A 17,231-nucleotide genomic window follows, 5' to 3' on the forward strand; every position below is an offset into this window, starting at 1 on the left:
GGAGTGGAACCTGATGTGGTCTTCTGCTGTTGTAGCCCTTCCACCTCAAGGTTTGATGTGTTGTGCATTCTGAGATACTTTTCTGTTCACCACAGTTGCAAAGTTATTTGAGTTACTATAGGCTTCCTGTCAGCTCAGACCAGTCTGGTTATTCTCATCAGCAAGGTGTTTCAGCCTGTAGACCCTCACACAGGACGTGTGACTGTTGTGTGTATTAATGATTTTATGCATTGTGCTGCTGCCACATGACTGGATGAATGGATAACTACATAAATGAGCAGGTGTACAGGTGTTCCTATTAAAGTGACCGTAAGTGAGTGTATGTACAGTACTGTGCAAAAGTCTTAGGCACCCTATTTTTTTTTTTTTTTAGTACAAACTTTGTTATAGACTTTTATTTTATGATTTCTACATTATTGATTCAGTACAAAAACATTTTAGATTTCCAAACATTAGTTTTCCAGCACAAAATTAAATGTTACAGGAAAATGTTTGTATGTCAGTAAAGAAAGCAGCATATTACATAAGAGACACTTTTCAGACAAAAAACATAATGAAGGCTGCTGGGTTTTGCTGCAAAAATAAGAAGCAAGTGTGACAGTCAAAGTCTCCAGAAGAACTGTGGCTGCTTCTGCAAGATGCTCAGTAACACTTACAGCTCATTTCCTTATAAAACTGCACACACTGTACCTGAGACTACTATTTTTTTTTAAGCGAAGGATCGTCACACCAAATATTGACTTTGTTTCATTTATTCCTGTTTACTGCTCTTTATAGTATTATTTTTAAAATATAGAAACATTTAATTTCATTATTTTTGAAGGCATCTTTGCTCTACAGCATTTCGTTGCATGTGCCTAAGACTTTTGCACAGTACTGTATGTGTGTACACACTGCTGTTGTATAAAACAAGGTGTCCTGAATGGGTAATAATAAGCAGTTCCTCCATGCTGAGTCTTCCAGCAAGATGTGACCCCAGGCCCACTTAGAAAGATATTTATGAGTAAAGGAAAACCAGAGAAAACATTTAACTCGTAAGAAAAGTAATACTTTCTTTGATTTTATTTGCTTTGCTTTTATTTGCGTTGCCATCACCAAGATAATAAATAGGGAAATAACAAATATCTTTTGTATAGAAAAGGAGAGACGTGAACTTTTGCTTCATTTGAGATGGTCAGTGACCACAGAACAAGAATGTGGTCCTGTTCTCTTTAGACATTTTCAGAACAAACCATATTGTTGCAAGCTGCAGAAGAGGCAGCACTCGTACAATGCAAAACAAACACAAGTGAACACAAAGAGAAGGGGGGGGGGGGGGGACATGATCGATGATCACAGGATCGATGTGAGTCCAAATAACAACTCACGCTATGGCACTGATCATATGTTAAGGGACATTTAAATGTGCATCATCCTTAAAATTTCATTTGTTTTATGGCTTAACAATCCACACAATTACCAAGATTTTCATGATTACAGCCAGCTCCTCATCAATTCCAACCGGCCTTTTGTTCAGATCTTCCAAGGAAAGGATGCGACAAAGTTTGTCATCTAAAAATGGCAAGAGTCTCTAGAAAAACACCCTGGATGCAGTGAAGTCAGCAGATATGAGGAATTCCCCAGGGTGCCATTTCCCTGGCACGCAGGCCCTCTAGCGGATCACAGGAAGAAAAGAAAGAACAAGTGATCAGACAAAATCCAGCTGCTGATGCATATCAAGCCTCTGGCCTCCTTTCTTTCTTATATTCATAAATAACCATGAAGACCCTGTTTCTGCTCTCAGCATGGGGCAAGGAAAAAAAACACTTTGCTCAGATTAGTCTCAGATTAAAAAAAAAAACACACAATAAAGCACCACTTAATATCTAATTTTGGCAACCATAACCATAATGAAGCAGCTAAAATCTGGCTCCATGATGGGATAATTATACATTCATTCATTATTTAACCCTTGTGTTGTCTTAACATTGTCTACTTCCTAAAGGTCAAAAATGACCCGCCTTCACTAATCCCTTAAAATATAAAAGAGGCTTCATTGAATTTTAAACCCCAAATCTATTTTTCATGAAGAAACAATCTGTCATTCATCAGAAACTTTGTGAATATCTGGGTTTTCCCTCTTCACAGTGCAGAAAGACTGCATTTAAGCAGCAGACACCACTCTTTTTCTCGGCTGGTAAACATAGTGGCGGGTCATTTTTGACCCCTAAGACAGCACAAGGGTTAAACCATTACATGTGTCACTCACAAGGAGTACACAGGACAATCCTAGATATAACTATGACTTACGTATTTTGTAAAAGTATCATTTATATGGTGAGAAAGCAATATGGCAAATGACACCATTACACATGCTATAAAAATGTTAACGTTAATGGTGATAGAACTATTTTTATATATTATATAGCACTTTTCCAAATCCACTAGAACTTCAGGATAGAAATATAAACAAAAACAAACTATAGCCATTAATGAATTAACTAGAAATCAATGAATGAAGACCCAGCACCTATGAATAGGCCATGGTATATATGTACATTTTTAATCTGGAATGAAAAAGCCCTTTTTATAACTATAGTGTTTTTTTTTTTTAAACTTATTTGAGCTGCAAGTAATCCTCATGGTTAACAGTGAGCCTGCGTCAGCTAAGCAAAGTTCTCAAGATGGGCTAGATGATGATCAGCAAGATAAGGCAGAGCTAAACTAATCAGAAGCAGGTCTCTGTAGTCTGTAATGAAATAACAACTCGCTGGGATGACGCCGGTTTTTCATTTATCGCAAAATACTCAACATAGATACAGACAATAAGCACTTCTGAAAGAACTACAGAGTCTTGGAATGATTTTCCACAAGTTCTTTTTTTGAGTTTCCCTTGCAATATAGTGTGACTGTAATAATAATAATAATAATAATAATAGTAAAAAAAAAATACACAAACTGTGATTCGAATCCAAGTGTTTACCAGATGTGCATGGAAACATTCCAGATGTTCTTTCACGCCACAGCCCTTTTGAGAAAATACACTATTGCGACATTTCTATCTTGTGGTATGATGAAAACATTTGGTCAGATTTAAAAAAAAAAAAAATCTCTTCAGTAATTACTCGTTAGCTAAATGCATTTTTTTTTTTTTTTTTTTTTTTTTTTTTTTTTTTTTTTTAAATGGTAGGTTCAGAGGGTTGATCATTATATGAAGCTTGTATTAGTAGTACAAGCTCTGTCCTAATGCTGAGGTGCCAACAAGACTAACAAGAAAAAACTAGCACGCTGAGAGAAGGAACAATTTTCTAACGAAAATCCTAGTGTATACTGATGGACGTTAGCAGGCGTTTTGGATGAAAAAAAAAAACCTTGAGTTTACACTCATATTACTGGCATAAAGCAATATCATAAGGAACTCATCAAACAAACAATATTAAAAGAAAATATTCAATGGCCACACAGCACATTTTACTCTGTGCTTTTATTATTGAACTATTTATGCAAAAATACTTGCTCTTTTTTCTACTGGCTTATAAGACCAAGGATCATGAAAGCAATCATGACAGGTCAAAGTTCACCTAGACAAATTCGGCAGAAAGTGAAAGCATCTGCAATGGCGTCTGTTTTTTTTAATGTACCGCATCATTTCCCGTTCATTGAATTGGCTTTTCCGGTGGGAGAATTTTATTTGCCTTTGGTTAAAAAGCAGAGGAAACATCATTTTCCAGTGTCTCCCATATCACTGTAGCAAGGGATCCAAAATGACAGCTAATTTATACATGTTGGCACCTCTGCCTATAGTTCCTGGTCCACAGAAAAGTACAGATTCTGGAGCACAAATTAAAAAGATTCCTCACTCTCCGGCCCGCAGAGAAAAATTCTGGCCGTATTCTGATTGCCTTACCTGAGGAGAGGGTTTAGATGTCTAACGCATGCGCATGTGCAAGCTGTGCTTGGGGCCGTCCACCCTCTCCAGCTTCTCAAAATGCTTCCTGGCATTACGAATGTTGATGAGGGTAGCGGCAGAGGCTAGACGCAGAAGAAAATCGGGAAGGACAGGGAGGAAGGGAGAAACAGACAGAGAAAAGAAAGAGTGACTAAGAATACAAAAGAATTCTACCATTGCTGCAACCACAACCAAGAGAAAATAAAGGAAAAAAAATATAATTATTTACCTGAATTCCAAATCAGACTCACAAGTACATCTCACACACACACACACACACACACACACACACACAAGCACGCACACAGACACACACAGACGCAGGAAACAGGCTGAGTGAAGCCCACGGTAACCACAGCAGAGTTTCACTTACGTATAGATGGGTCAGACATGATCACCATGACGTAGGTGTTGGAGGTGAACACGTCAATGAAAGCAGCAAAGTTGGAGTTGCGCACTTCCATGCTCTGGAAGGAAGCAGCCAATTTACTGTGGGATTACAGAGAAAAACAAAATGAGTTTGGCGTCAAAACCATCAGTGTTTCTTAGCTGCAAATGTGAAAGCAAACAGGGATGAAAAGAAGCCAAACGGTCACCTGCAGCTCAGTTTAAACTGTTTAATAATGTTGCTGATCTTCTCAAAGCGGTGAGCGTCTCGTTGCTCCTTGCACTGGTAGTGAGAGATCACCTGAGAAATAGGGACAAAATGGAGGAGAGGATTTTAAATGAAAGAATGTAGTTCCACGCTGGTTTGTTACTTATGTTATAGACACGTCTCTTGTCGGATTTTTGTGACTTCATACATCGAAAATGAGCCGCCTGACTATCACTTTTCGCTTGAATACAGGGTTGACCCTCTTGACTGTTTAACTGTTGTAACAGCATACCAATTTTTACCAAATGAAACCAAAAGTCATCATTTATTTAGAAATAGATGTGTTTCCTTACTTCCTCACTAAAGTGTGAAAGACTTGAAAAAGCAGTACAGTAAGCCAAGAGGAAAAAGCAGAACAGTGAGTTGATTTAATGTCACGCTTACCAGAAAGGTGGCTCTTTCAAAAAGCAGGACCTCATCCGCCTCAATGATCTGGGCAAAATTGCGCAAGTTGGATTCGAGCTGCTGCACATTTGGGATTAGCTGATAGACAATGCTGGACCATGCCTACACACACACACACACACACACACACACACACACACTTATCAGTCACAATGACACAAAGGCAGTGGACATTTCAGTCTAATTCTATTTCAATACACTCATTATGTAATGTAATTATGTAATGGAGCAATAGATTCACTTTTAGCAGTTGTTGCTTTGTAAGACTTTGATATGATAAAAAGCTGATCTCACAGATCTATAGGACTTATTATCATTATTATTAAAACATAAATAAATAAATAAAACATTTAGCTAGAGCAGGGGTTCTCAGACATTTTGCAGAGACTAATAATGACCCGCTTTTTGATCAAAGCACATTCATTTATATTGCTAGCATAGTCCAATTATTTACTTTGCTTACTAAATGCATTTACATTAATAGTCATTAAACCAGAGCTTTTATTTCCTTTCTGCCAACAGATCCCCAACCAGTTGCATGTACAATCAAAAATGTTTTCTATCCTTTTCTTTCATTTTATTATTATTTATATAATTCCATATATACTGCACACTGAAATCAAACTGCGTTACCTTATACAGCGTCTCATCCCAAATGGAGGTTCTGAAGCAGGTACATAACAGCGGACGGGAAAGTCTCTTCAGGTCTTCCTCACGTTCTTTAAAGATCTGTGTTAACACATATCGAGGATGTTAATGAACAAACATGCTCAGAAAGCTGTTCGTTTACAGACTGACACAATGCACAAGTTTATTGAGGAACAGAGCGACAAAAAAACTTGATAAATAAGAGATAAACAGCTGGACTGGGCAATATGATGATACCATAATGATACTGTGATAAATTACAGTTCATATATTTACATATGTCTTGCCGAATCAGCAAAATGTTAATAATTAAAAAAAAAAAATAAGAAGAAGGATCATAAAAATTGCATTTTGTTTTATTTAGTACTGCCCTGAATAAGTTACATAAATATCTGCTATGTGAAATAAAGTCCACAAGACAAAATAATAACTGAATTTACACAAATTAACCGGTTCAAAGTTTACAGACGCTTGATTCTTAATGCTGTGTGTTGTTATCTGGATGATCAACGACTGTTTTTATGTTTTGTGATAGTTGTTCATGAGTCTCTTGTTTGTCCTGAGCAGTTAAACTGCCCTTCAGAAAAATCCTCCAGGCCCTGCACATTCTCTGCTTTTCCAGCATCTTCTGCATATTTGACCCCTTTCCAACAGCGGCTATATGATGTTGTGATCCATCTTTTCACACTGAGGACAACTGAGGGACTCGTACACAACTATTACAAAAGGTGCACACATTCACTGATGCTCGGCGATGATCAGTGTAAATTGTTATTATTTTGTTTAATGATCTTATTTTTTTCATTTAGTACTGCCCATAAGATATTTACATTTTCCCAGAAGATTTACACTGACCATCCTGTTTAAAAGTTTACACCCCCCTGGCTCTTAATGTATCGTGTTGCCTTCTTGAGCATCAGTGAATGTTTGCAGCTTTTGTAATAGTTGTGTGCGAGTCCCTCAGTTGTCCTCAGTGTGAAAAGATGGATCACAACATCATATAGCCGCTGTTAGAAAGGTGTCAAATATGCAGAAGATGCTGGAAAAGCAGAGAATGTGCAGGACCTGGAGGATTTTTCTGAAGGGCAGTTTAACTGCTCAGGACAAACAAGAGACTCATGAACAACCATCACAAAACATAAACACAGTCGTTGATCATCCAGATAACAACACACAGTATTGAGAATCATTTGTGTAAATTCAGATATTATCGTGTCTTGTGCACTATATGTAAACATCGGTTAGATGAAATAGCTTATTCAGGGCAGTACTAAATAAAAAATTGCAATAAAAAATGCAATTTTTATAATCCCTCTTATTTTTTAAAAATTATTAACATTTTGCAGATTCTGCAAGGCGTAAGTAAACTTACAACCCCAACTGTATGTCACAATAGACTTTTCTGATATAATGCTGGCATTGCAGTATCTTTTTTTTTTTTTAAATAACATTTATGTTTCTATTAAATAACAAGTACAAAATAATTGAAACCAGCTTAGATATTAAGTTTTAGGAGATTACATATTTGAATCTTTTAAGAAATATTTGTAGAGTTTAAACTTTTACATGTTTTAACCTTTACCCTTTTCAGTTTTATATATTTTTATACAAGTATTAACACCATTTATAATTTATTATTATTATTATTATTATTATTATTATTATTATTATTATAACTTATAGAGACAATTTGCTAACCAAATCTCTCTGATCTTCCTGAACCAGGTCCATTTTGTGCACTAAGCAGAAGACTTTAGCGTCGGGTGAGTTCTGAAGGATGGCTTCCAAGCAGGACTGGTAGTAATGCATGTCCTTCTCCAACTCACGGCTCTCCACATCGAACACATAGATCAGCACCTCTACGTTTCGGAAGATGTTATCTCTCTGACTGGTGAAGTAGTTCTCCATGAAGGTATCCTGCCTAAAGAGAAAACAGTCTGTAAGCAAATAAATGGAAACTGTGCAGCTACATACTGATAATATTCACCATCTAATATTATATATCTTTTCCGGCAGAAGATCCAAATATATCCGAACTCTGGTCATGTACCTGTGTCCATCTCACATCAAGAAAGTAGGAGGTGTTCTCCTAACGGGTTTGAAAATAACACCAGAAATTTGTAAACTGATTTACTATTATTAAATATTATTATTGTTAAACGGAGTATAATATATTTTACGCTGCAGTGTGATTCACTGTAGTGCTGTTGCTTGTCTACCTCATCGGACAAACCGTTACGTTATTTTATTCTTCAAGAAAACAGAAACAGGTTCAAGTGCTGACTCTGTCTGATGAAGATAAGATTTAACAAATATCATGTCTATTCTGCAGCTATAGCTCCTATGGATTTCTATTAGGCATATAGTGCACTACAACACTATCCTGTTAGACCCTAAATAGTATGAATATTCCATATAAAGCACATAATCTTGGATTTGGTCTAACTTGAAAGTGTTGGATTGCGGTTCTTTGTAAGTAATGTCAAATCTGAGAGATTACAGTAAGGTATTATATGTTATACTGCGTCATAAAGCCACAGAAAAAGATTTTAACTTTAGCTGACAATCACCGCTCGACTACTGAATGGAATTTTGCTGTAAAAGTGTCCATGCATTTTTTAGTATTCCTGATAAACTGGCAAAAAGGGGGATCAGAGATTTCTTTGGGAAAAAGTATTTTCTTTTAGGAGCTAAAAGTTGTGTGTGTAAGTAGTTTATGAACAAATTGTGCAAGTATTTTTATTTATTTATTTTTTTTTTAAGTCATTTGCCTTAAAACCAAGATGCTGTTTAATCCAATAAAACTTTTCTAAGTAGTCTTCACATTATCATGAAACAGTCAACAGCAGCGAGGCTGTGCACTCACCCTCCACAGTCCCACAGGTTCAGCACCAGATTGCCCAGAAAGCGCACATGGGAGTGCTCCACATCAACTGCAATCAAAACAAACACAGCTCTCATGCTTTGGTTGGTAACTGATCGGAAATTCCGATAACGCAAAACGTCCTAAAGTTGCGTCTGAACCTGCTTCAAAACTGAAAACGCCACATGCTGACAAATGTTAACAAAGCATCTGTTAACATTTCAGATCACGAGCATCTGTTTCCGTCCTCGTTCTTAAATGCACGAGATATAAAAATATGTGGCAGTCTGGGAAATATAACTGCGCCTGAATTCTGGCAAACAGCCAAAAATGAAACAGGTTTCGTCCAAACTTTTTTCCCTTTGACACCTATGTGTTAAGAAACAGTGCTTTAAGAACACATTTCTACTGTGTTCAGGGTATAAAGACAGATACCGATTTCATGATCGTATTTACTCTTTTGATATTTAATTATTGTGAGGAATAAAATGACAATCCGTGCAGTTATGTGAAAACAATCAACACACAAAAATTAAACCACTTCATGGTTGTGTTTTGATTATTTTCACGTAACGGCACGGACTGTGTAATGATTCGCTAATCATTACGATTTTTATGTCTCCACCGCTAAGTGGAGGAGGTATTATGTTTTCGGTTGTCCATCCGTCACTCCAAGCTTCTCGTCAGTGCAGTATCTCAAGAACGAGTAGCTGAATGTTTAGAGGATTTACATGGTATTATAATTTATTCGGTAGCTTCCTTCCTGTTAGAAGTATATTTAAGAGGGTTTGACATACAAATTAGTAAGAAAAACTAGACTTGTTGACAGCAGAGGCGTCCCCATTGACAAATTGGCGTTCTACTTGTTTATTTATTAATGAACGGCATTTCTGTGTCAATGCTTTTTAACTGTTTATAGTTACAGTTAATATCATGGAACATCTGCATCCGCATCGGGAAACTTACTGACTCTAAGGCAGTCAGCGCAGACGCCTGAGACTCCTTCCATAAATGTCACAAAAAGGTCTCAGAAAACTTTGCCATATCAGTGACCCAATGTTTTTCTTTGTCAAACACCACAACGTCTTTATCTGTTTATCAGACTTCTGTTATGTCCCTGTGTCTAAGCTGTTACTATAGAAACAATAACGTATGAAAACAATAACGTGCTGTTACATAAATTTAATCCACACCTTCTGAGCAGAGACACTGAAGAATTTAACTATGCCGTGGTACGATACATGTTAAATTACACCATGACATGAACACATGTTCAGTTAAATGCAATATAAATCAATAAACAGTAGCTGCCATTTGTCAGTTTTAACAGTTATTATTAGAACTAAATCTGCGTTTTAGTGCTTTTCAATGAAATAGAAAGGGAATCTTTTATTTTTTCACTTTTGGGGGCAACGAGACTTTTAAAAATATCAAAAAATGTACTTGTGATTGAGATACATGCAAAAGAGAAACATATTTCAAGAAAGTGTACTTGTTGCTTTTATCACAAAAAACAAATAAAGCACTCAATAGCTATGTTTACATGCACATCAAATTCTGTTTATATAGGTCTATATTCGGGTTGGAGCCATATTCCGAATGGCATCAGAATAGTCCTGTATACATGGGTGTTGTAAGTATGCCTGAGTTGCCATTCCTAAATACCTAGCCTACAGCTAAGCATCTGTTAGCACCCACAATTCCCTGCGAAATGAGTATGCACATATATCTCCTTTCAGTGGATTTTCTGAATAATGTGTCTACATGCAACAATTTTCAGATTAAAACAGGCATATTCCAGAGATGGGAATCAGAATTTGGGGAAACAGAATATTGTCTTAATCTGAATCGGGCAATTTTACTCCTAGATTCTGCTTAATATCGGAATATTGATGTGCATGTAAACGTAGTCACTGTTGAGTGATTCTGAGCAGGGATTACAAAAAAAAGGATCTGACTAACATGAGCCGGCAGAGTAAAAGAAACAGTAACATAATCCAGATTTAACAGTACTGAATGAAATCAATGAAAAGCTGCTTCGTCATATCCTGAGCACAGAAGCTATTCCGTGGACTTGTTGGCGAGTCTGTCAAGTTTCTGCAAGCCACTCGGATACAGTGAAATCTGAACAGGATTTTGACTGAAAAGGTTAGAGGTGCTGGCACTGATACAAGAGCCACGAGACTATGTTTCCAAAAATTAGATATAAACAAGTGCAAAACAGCTGGAGGAAGAAGAACCGGTTGGTTGGTCATGATAAACCGTCTTACTTGTGGCTCCCAGGCGGCGAGTGTCTCTGGCGATGTAGTTGGCGAAGATGATTGATCTCATGCTGGTCTTTCCTGAGCCACTCTTTCCCATCAACAACACCTAGAAAACACAAACAGCTCAGCAAATGCAGCACTCAGAGACTTCAACAGTGCCATTAAATGAGCATGGGTTTCCGATTTATCAAACTGTAAGAGAGACGTATAGAACATTTTTCCACCTGGTACAAACCTATGCACTAAAGTGTATGTTATTATGAGTAAAAGTAACTTGTCTTACTGCTTTTACTCACAAATCTCACTGGTCTGTTTTAGTTTCTGTGTAAAATTCTGGTCTTTTAACTGTCCCTCAGACTCTTTTGTGATCACTTTTACCACCTGATCTTAGAGAAGTCCAGTCTTTGACTATATTTAAATCTTCTCTTAAAACTTATTTCTTTAGGACTGCTTTTACTTGATTACTTTGTTTTATTTTGTTTTTGGTATTTAATTATTGTTATTACTATTATTGTTATTAATAATTGAATTGTATTTTATTATTAACTGTTTTTTTAATGTTTATACACTTTTATGTAAAGCACCTTGAGAGTCCTTGTTAAAGGCACTACATAAAATAAAGTTTGTTATTATTATTATTAAAAATGTTCGTATAAATTCACCTTTTTCTTCATGGCTGTACTTGACATCTCCCCTGCCAGTGACAGAGCCTACTGTAAACAATCCGAACTGAGAACACGGCACCACACCACGCCGAGATGATCTCCTGCAGTCTTCAACACTACAACAACAGAAAAGAACATTTACAATTAGGAATACTGCGATCTGAAGAACAGGAAGCCAAGTCGGCTTGGCTTTCCTTAAACAAAATAAACCGCGTTCTGCCTGAAAGCGTTCCACATGAAACAGAATGACCAGATCACCAGAATCCAAAATGACACCTTTTTAACGATACAGAGTGTCTGAAAAGGCAGAAACCAATGAACGTAAAACTATATACACTTTTGTATTGGCATTTGTATTATTTATAACATACGCTCTACATGTTCGCCCTTACGTTCTACGCATTTTCTCAGCTGCTGTGTCATGTTTTTGCTCAACATATTCCCATTGGCTTCCTGACCTTTCAGACCCAGAACACATTTTGTGAATTTTGCCAGTCTGTATTCACTTTATCATCCAGTGGTATAGTGTAGAACCATGGTTCTCAAAGTGGAGTCCAGAAATCAAGGGGCACGGTGGCTTAGTGGTTAGCCCTGTTGCCTCGCACCTCCGGGTTTGAATCCCAGCTCCGTCCTGTGTGCACGCAGTTTGCATGCTCTCTCTGTACTTCTGGGGTTTCCTCCCCCAGTCTAAAGACATGTGCTGTAGGCTGACTGGAAGCTCTTAAATGTCTGTAGTGTGTGAATGAGTGGATAGTGGACAGTGGATAGATTTTTACCAACCGGAATTCTTGCGAAAACTGTGATGAATTTACTGGTTGCACATTTGCACTATTTGTCCATATAGTACACAATAATAGAAGGGAATTATTTATAATTGCACTATCCGTTGTCACCCAGATGAGGATGGGTTCCCTTTTGAGTCCGGTTCCTCATAAGGTTTCTTCCTCATATTGTCTCAGGGAGTTTTTCCTTGCCACCGTCGCCTCTGGCTTGCTCATTAGGGATAAGTTCACATATTTACAATATATTTTTTGAATCCATTTATTTCTGTAAAGCTGCTTTGTGACAATGTCCATTGTGAAAAGCGCTATACAAATAAAATTGAATTGAATGAGTGTGTGTGCGATTGTTCTCTAAGATGGGTTGGCATCCTGTCCAGGGTGTCCCCCGCCTTGTGCCCCCAGTCTCCTGGGACAGGCTCCAGGTTACGCCACGACCCTGTGTAGGATAAGCGGTATGGAAGAGGGAGGGAATCCGGGGGATCCCCAGGTGGTCTGTGAAGCATCACAAGTGGGTCGGCAATATTCTACATTTTGTTACTGAGGTGGAAGCCACAAATATCAAAGGTTATTATACCAATAATTAATGTCAAATTAGAGTCCAAATGATTCTGTTGTTGTTTCTCTTTCGGCTGCTCCCGTTAAGGGTCACCACAGCAGATCACTGGTCCGCCTATTTGATTTGGCAGTTTTTATGCCAGTTGCCCTTCCTGACACAGTTTTATCTGGGCTGGGGACTGGGAGTTCACCGTCATGTGCAACCCACACAGTGGCTGGGGTCAGTTCCTTGGCCGGGAATTGAACCAGGGCTGCGGCAGTGAGAGCGCCGTGACCTAACCACTAGTCCTCCAGGGGCCCTGAATCCAAATAATTCTATAGGTTTAAAAAACAAAACAAAACAAAAAACTCTATAGAACAAATAAATAGCCAAATATTGTTGTACATATTTAAATAGTGTTACCAATTTTAAAAACTGTTAACAATGTAAACCACTTCAGCTAGTTTGTTTGTAAAAGAAATCTGTACTGAAGGTGTCAGTGATTTTATTTGTGTGTATATATATATATATATATATATATATATATATATATATATATATATATATATATATATATATATAAAGACTATTTTGTGACCCCCTGTTGTAGAATATCCAATGCATAAATAAAATCCCACAATGCAATAGGTCAGTGTCTAAATCATGTACCCTGCCTAGGCACAGATTACCCAGAATGCTCTTTGAGGTTAGTAGCAATCCGGACTGCCTTGAGAATCAGCAGTCACGTGACGACATGATCACAAGTTGTCTGTCGCGTGACAAAGTTGGTAAACCTTTATTACGATTATGCAAACACACACACAAAAATAATCTTATTCTCATATAGCATTGAATATCCAATTTTATATCCGATCATGGAGTCGGAAGCTGTTTGTAAAAATAAGAGGGAAGCCATAATGAGTGCTAGGATAAGTACATGAAGCTAACGCTAACGTACACTATAGCTAGCTTAGCGAAGTGGCTAAATAAACGCATTTTATAAATTAAGGATAAACTCCAAAGAAATATGGAATGGGTCCCAAGTGATACTCATTAGCTAAGAGCTGTTAATGTGAACTTATAAGCTAACTACCAGCTAGCACAGCTAGTCAGGACGATAACACAAGTTAGCTAGCTATCCTACTAGCTACTGTTAGCTAAACGTCTTCGTTTTGTTTTGTTAACAGAATAATATTTAACGCGTTTAAGTGAAACTATTTTTCAAAAATTTCCTTTACAGTGCACTATTAACGGACAGTATTACGAGGTCTAATGAGCAGGTTGTGTTTTTATCTGGCTAATGGTTAGTTCAGTTAGCTAGCAAGCTTCACATAAAAACCTGTTCCTGAGAAACTCAGAGATTCAGATGGACACGGAAGAAAATAACCGAGTACCTGGCCCTCAATTGCTGCTTTCTTCTTCCTATTAAATACCATCCATTGACAGTTAACTTATTAAAGCGTCAACGCCATTAAGATCCCCGTTCCATGATTTATTGAGGCTGTAAAAACACTACTCCAAAAACTGCCTTGAAAACCCCAAAGCATGTGACCAATTGTAAACACGGGGTGCGTTCAAGAAGCCGAAGGGTGCGCTGAAAAAACGCAGAACACAGCCAGCTGTTTGCAGTTCTGCGCAGAATCACCATCCTGAAATACTCAGGATGAAAATGCAAATGAAAATTTAGACTGAAAATGTCTGAATACCAATAATAATAAAGACTTGTCAGGCGTTACTGGTGTGACAAACAGTAGACAAAGTGTAAGGCAAAGTGTAATATCAGTATGTGGTTTAAATAATCTCTAATAACTTGTATTAGCCTGCCCTTTGCTAGCTATACTGGTGATTCCATGATTGGGATGCCATTTGTGTCCCACTGATAATATATTTACAAATATGATTGTTATGTAATGGTAAAAGATATTTTAAACACAGGTAAGATGTCTTACACAACTTACACACACCATCCACTTCATTAGGAACACTTGTACGCCTGGTATCCAATCAGCCAATCACGTGGCAGCAGCACAATGCATAAAATCATGCAGATATAGGTCAAGAGCTTCAGTTAACGTTCACATCAAACATCAGAATGAAGAAAAAGTGTGATCCCTGTGACTTTGATCGTAGCATGGATGTTGGTACTGGATGGTCTCGTGTGAGTATTTCAAAAAAGTTCTGCTGATCTGGGATTTTCACACACAAACAGTGTCTTGAGTTTACACAGAATGGTGTGAACAACAACAACAAAAACAACAAAAATACAGTTCTGTGAGTGGAAACGCCTTGTTGATAAAAGAGATCAGAGGAAAATGGCTAGACTGGTTTGAGCTGCCAGGAAGGATAGCAACTCATAATCACTCTTTACATCCGTGGTGAGCAGAAAAGCATCTCAGCACGCACCAAACATTGAACCTTGAGGTGGATGAGCTACAACAGCAGAAGACGACATCAGCTTCTACTCCTGTCAGCCAAGAACAGGAATCTGAGGCTATCATGGGCACAGACTCATCAAAACTGGACAGCTGATCATCAGCTGTCCAGTTTTGATGAGTCTGTGCCCATGATAGCCTCAGATTCTTGCTCTTGGCTGACAGGCATGGAATCTCTTCAGGTCTAGAATCCTGTTCTTGGCTGACATTTAAAAATGCTTAATTTTTAAGAGATATAAAGGCTAAATGACACTACAGTTGTGGAATTACACATAACTTCCTCCAACCTCTTTTGTGCTGTCTGAACATTTTTTGGATCCTTTCAGTTGCAATACCATCCATTCATACTCATTCAATCTGACATTTATTTTAACTGCCAGGCTTCTTCAGATCAGGTCTAGATTCCTGTTCTTGGCTGACAGGAGTGGAAGCTCTTCTGCTGTTGTAGCTCATCCACCTCAAGGTTTGATGTGTTGTGCATTCTGAGATGCTTTTCTGCTCACCATGGTTGTAAAGAGTGCTTATTTGTGTTGCTATAGACTTCCTGTCAGCTCAAACCAATCTGGCCATTTTCCTCTGATCTCTCTCTTCAACATGTTGTTTCAGCCTGCAGACCCTCCGCTCACAGTATGTTTTTTTTTCTTTTTTCTTTTTTCATTCTGTGAAAACTCTAGAGACTGTTGTTTGTGAAAATCCCAGAAGATCAGCAGTTTCTGAAATACTCAAACCAGCCCATCTGGCACCAACATCCATGCCACGATTAAAGTCACAGAGATCACATTTTTTCCCCATTCTGATGTTTGATGTGAACATTAACTGAAGCTCTTGACCTGTATCTGCATGATTTTATGCATTGTGCTCCTGCCACATGATTGGCTGATTAGATAACTGCATAAATAAGCAGGTGTACAGGTGTTCCTCTTAAAGCGACCGGTGAGTGTATACTCATTAAAATATTTCAAAAACCTTATTGCTTTTCCATTAATCTATGAATTCATTTAACACCCCATGCTTGCAACAACCTTTCTGATTACAGGTTATGAAAGATGTATATTGCAGGTCACTCAACCCTGTTACCTGAACACATTCACCCTTATGAAATATTTGGAAATAATATTCTAAAATTTTCAACAATTTTCAAGTTGCATTAGTTGATCATGGGAAGAAGTTGTTTTCTCATTCTTTTCCTTTCTTTCTTTTATTTTCACCGATATTGTGATATTGACAAAATATCACAATATCATTTTTGATACTGAACATCAAAAATGATTGTTGTCTGAAATGGGTTAAAACATTCTGAATGGTTAAAATGTCTACTTTCCTAGATTCAATGTTAAAAAAATGATTTTTTAAAAAAGACTTAATTTTTAAGACATATAAGGGCTAAATGACACTTCAGTTGTGGAATTACACATAACTTCCTCCAACCTCTTTTGTGCCAGATGTCAGATCCTGGCTTCTTCAGATCAGGTCTAGAATCTGAAAAGTTCATGGCAAATCTCCTTTAGTTTAGTTTTTTGTTCCCAAACATCTTCTGTTGATTTTGCCTTACGCATTATATGGGCAAAAGTTTGTGAACACCTGACCATCACAACCATATATTTTTGAACATGCCATTCCAGATTTAGTCTCACTTTTACTGTTATCATAGCCTCCACTCTTCTGGGAAGGCTTTCCACTGGATTTTGCAACATGGCTTTGGGGATTTGCGCTCATTCAGCCACAAGAGCATTAGTGAGGTCAGGCATTGATTTGGGGTGACAGGGGCACTGTCATGGAACAGGTTTGGAACAGTGAAGGGAAACTGTAATACTACAGCATACAAAGACATCCTATACAATTCTGTGCTTCCAACATTGTGGCAACAGTTTGGGGAAGACCCACAATGTGAGGACACACTTATCTTTCATTTTAACATCGTACCACTCTTCCATTTTTATGCTACATTTTCCTTTTTTCACCCCAAAGCCCCTAACCATATCCAGTCATCATTCATCTTAGTTGAAGGAAAAAAAAAAACAACCAGAAAAGAAACTCAGAAGTCACAATTAATA

At 37.6% G+C, this 17,231-nt stretch overlaps 1 protein-coding gene across 1 annotated transcript; it reads right to left on the reverse strand.

Moving 5' to 3' along the window:
• Nucleotides 1-1,047: 1,047 nt before the first annotated feature.
• On the reverse strand, nt 1,048-14,313 carry rraga (Ras-related GTP binding A). Its single transcript, XM_026940637.3, has 11 exons — nt 14,140-14,313; nt 11,426-11,544; nt 10,770-10,869; nt 8,503-8,569; nt 7,335-7,557; nt 5,622-5,717; nt 4,968-5,090; nt 4,525-4,616; nt 4,302-4,417; nt 3,887-4,011; nt 1,048-1,651 (listed from the first exon to the last, which is right to left on the reverse strand). The coding sequence occupies exons 2-10, from the start codon at nt 11,450-11,452 to the stop codon at nt 3,908-3,910; spliced, it is 948 nt and encodes a 315-aa protein (XP_026796438.1). The 5' UTR covers nt 11,453-11,544; nt 14,140-14,313; the 3' UTR covers nt 1,048-1,651; nt 3,887-3,907.
• Between the last annotated feature and the right edge of the window lie 2,918 nt (nt 14,314-17,231).

This window comes from Pangasianodon hypophthalmus, chromosome 7, assembly GCF_027358585.1.
Source record: "Pangasianodon hypophthalmus isolate fPanHyp1 chromosome 7, fPanHyp1.pri, whole genome shotgun sequence".
NCBI classification, from domain to species: domain Eukaryota; kingdom Metazoa; phylum Chordata; class Actinopteri; order Siluriformes; family Pangasiidae; genus Pangasianodon; species Pangasianodon hypophthalmus.

Bases quoted from the DNA above. Each gene is read 5' to 3' on its own strand.
- rraga (XM_026940637.3), bottom strand. From the start codon at position 11,452: ATGTCAAGTACAGCCATGAAGAAAAAG. The intron at 8,570-10,769 runs GTAAGACGGTTT...TTTTGATTGCAG, and splicing joins TCGCCGCCTGGGAGCCACAA to TTGATGTGGAGCACTCCCAT. The intron at 5,091-5,621 runs GTAACGCAGTTT...GTGTGTGTGTAG, and splicing joins GGGATGAGACGCTGTATAAG to GCATGGTCCAGCATTGTCTA.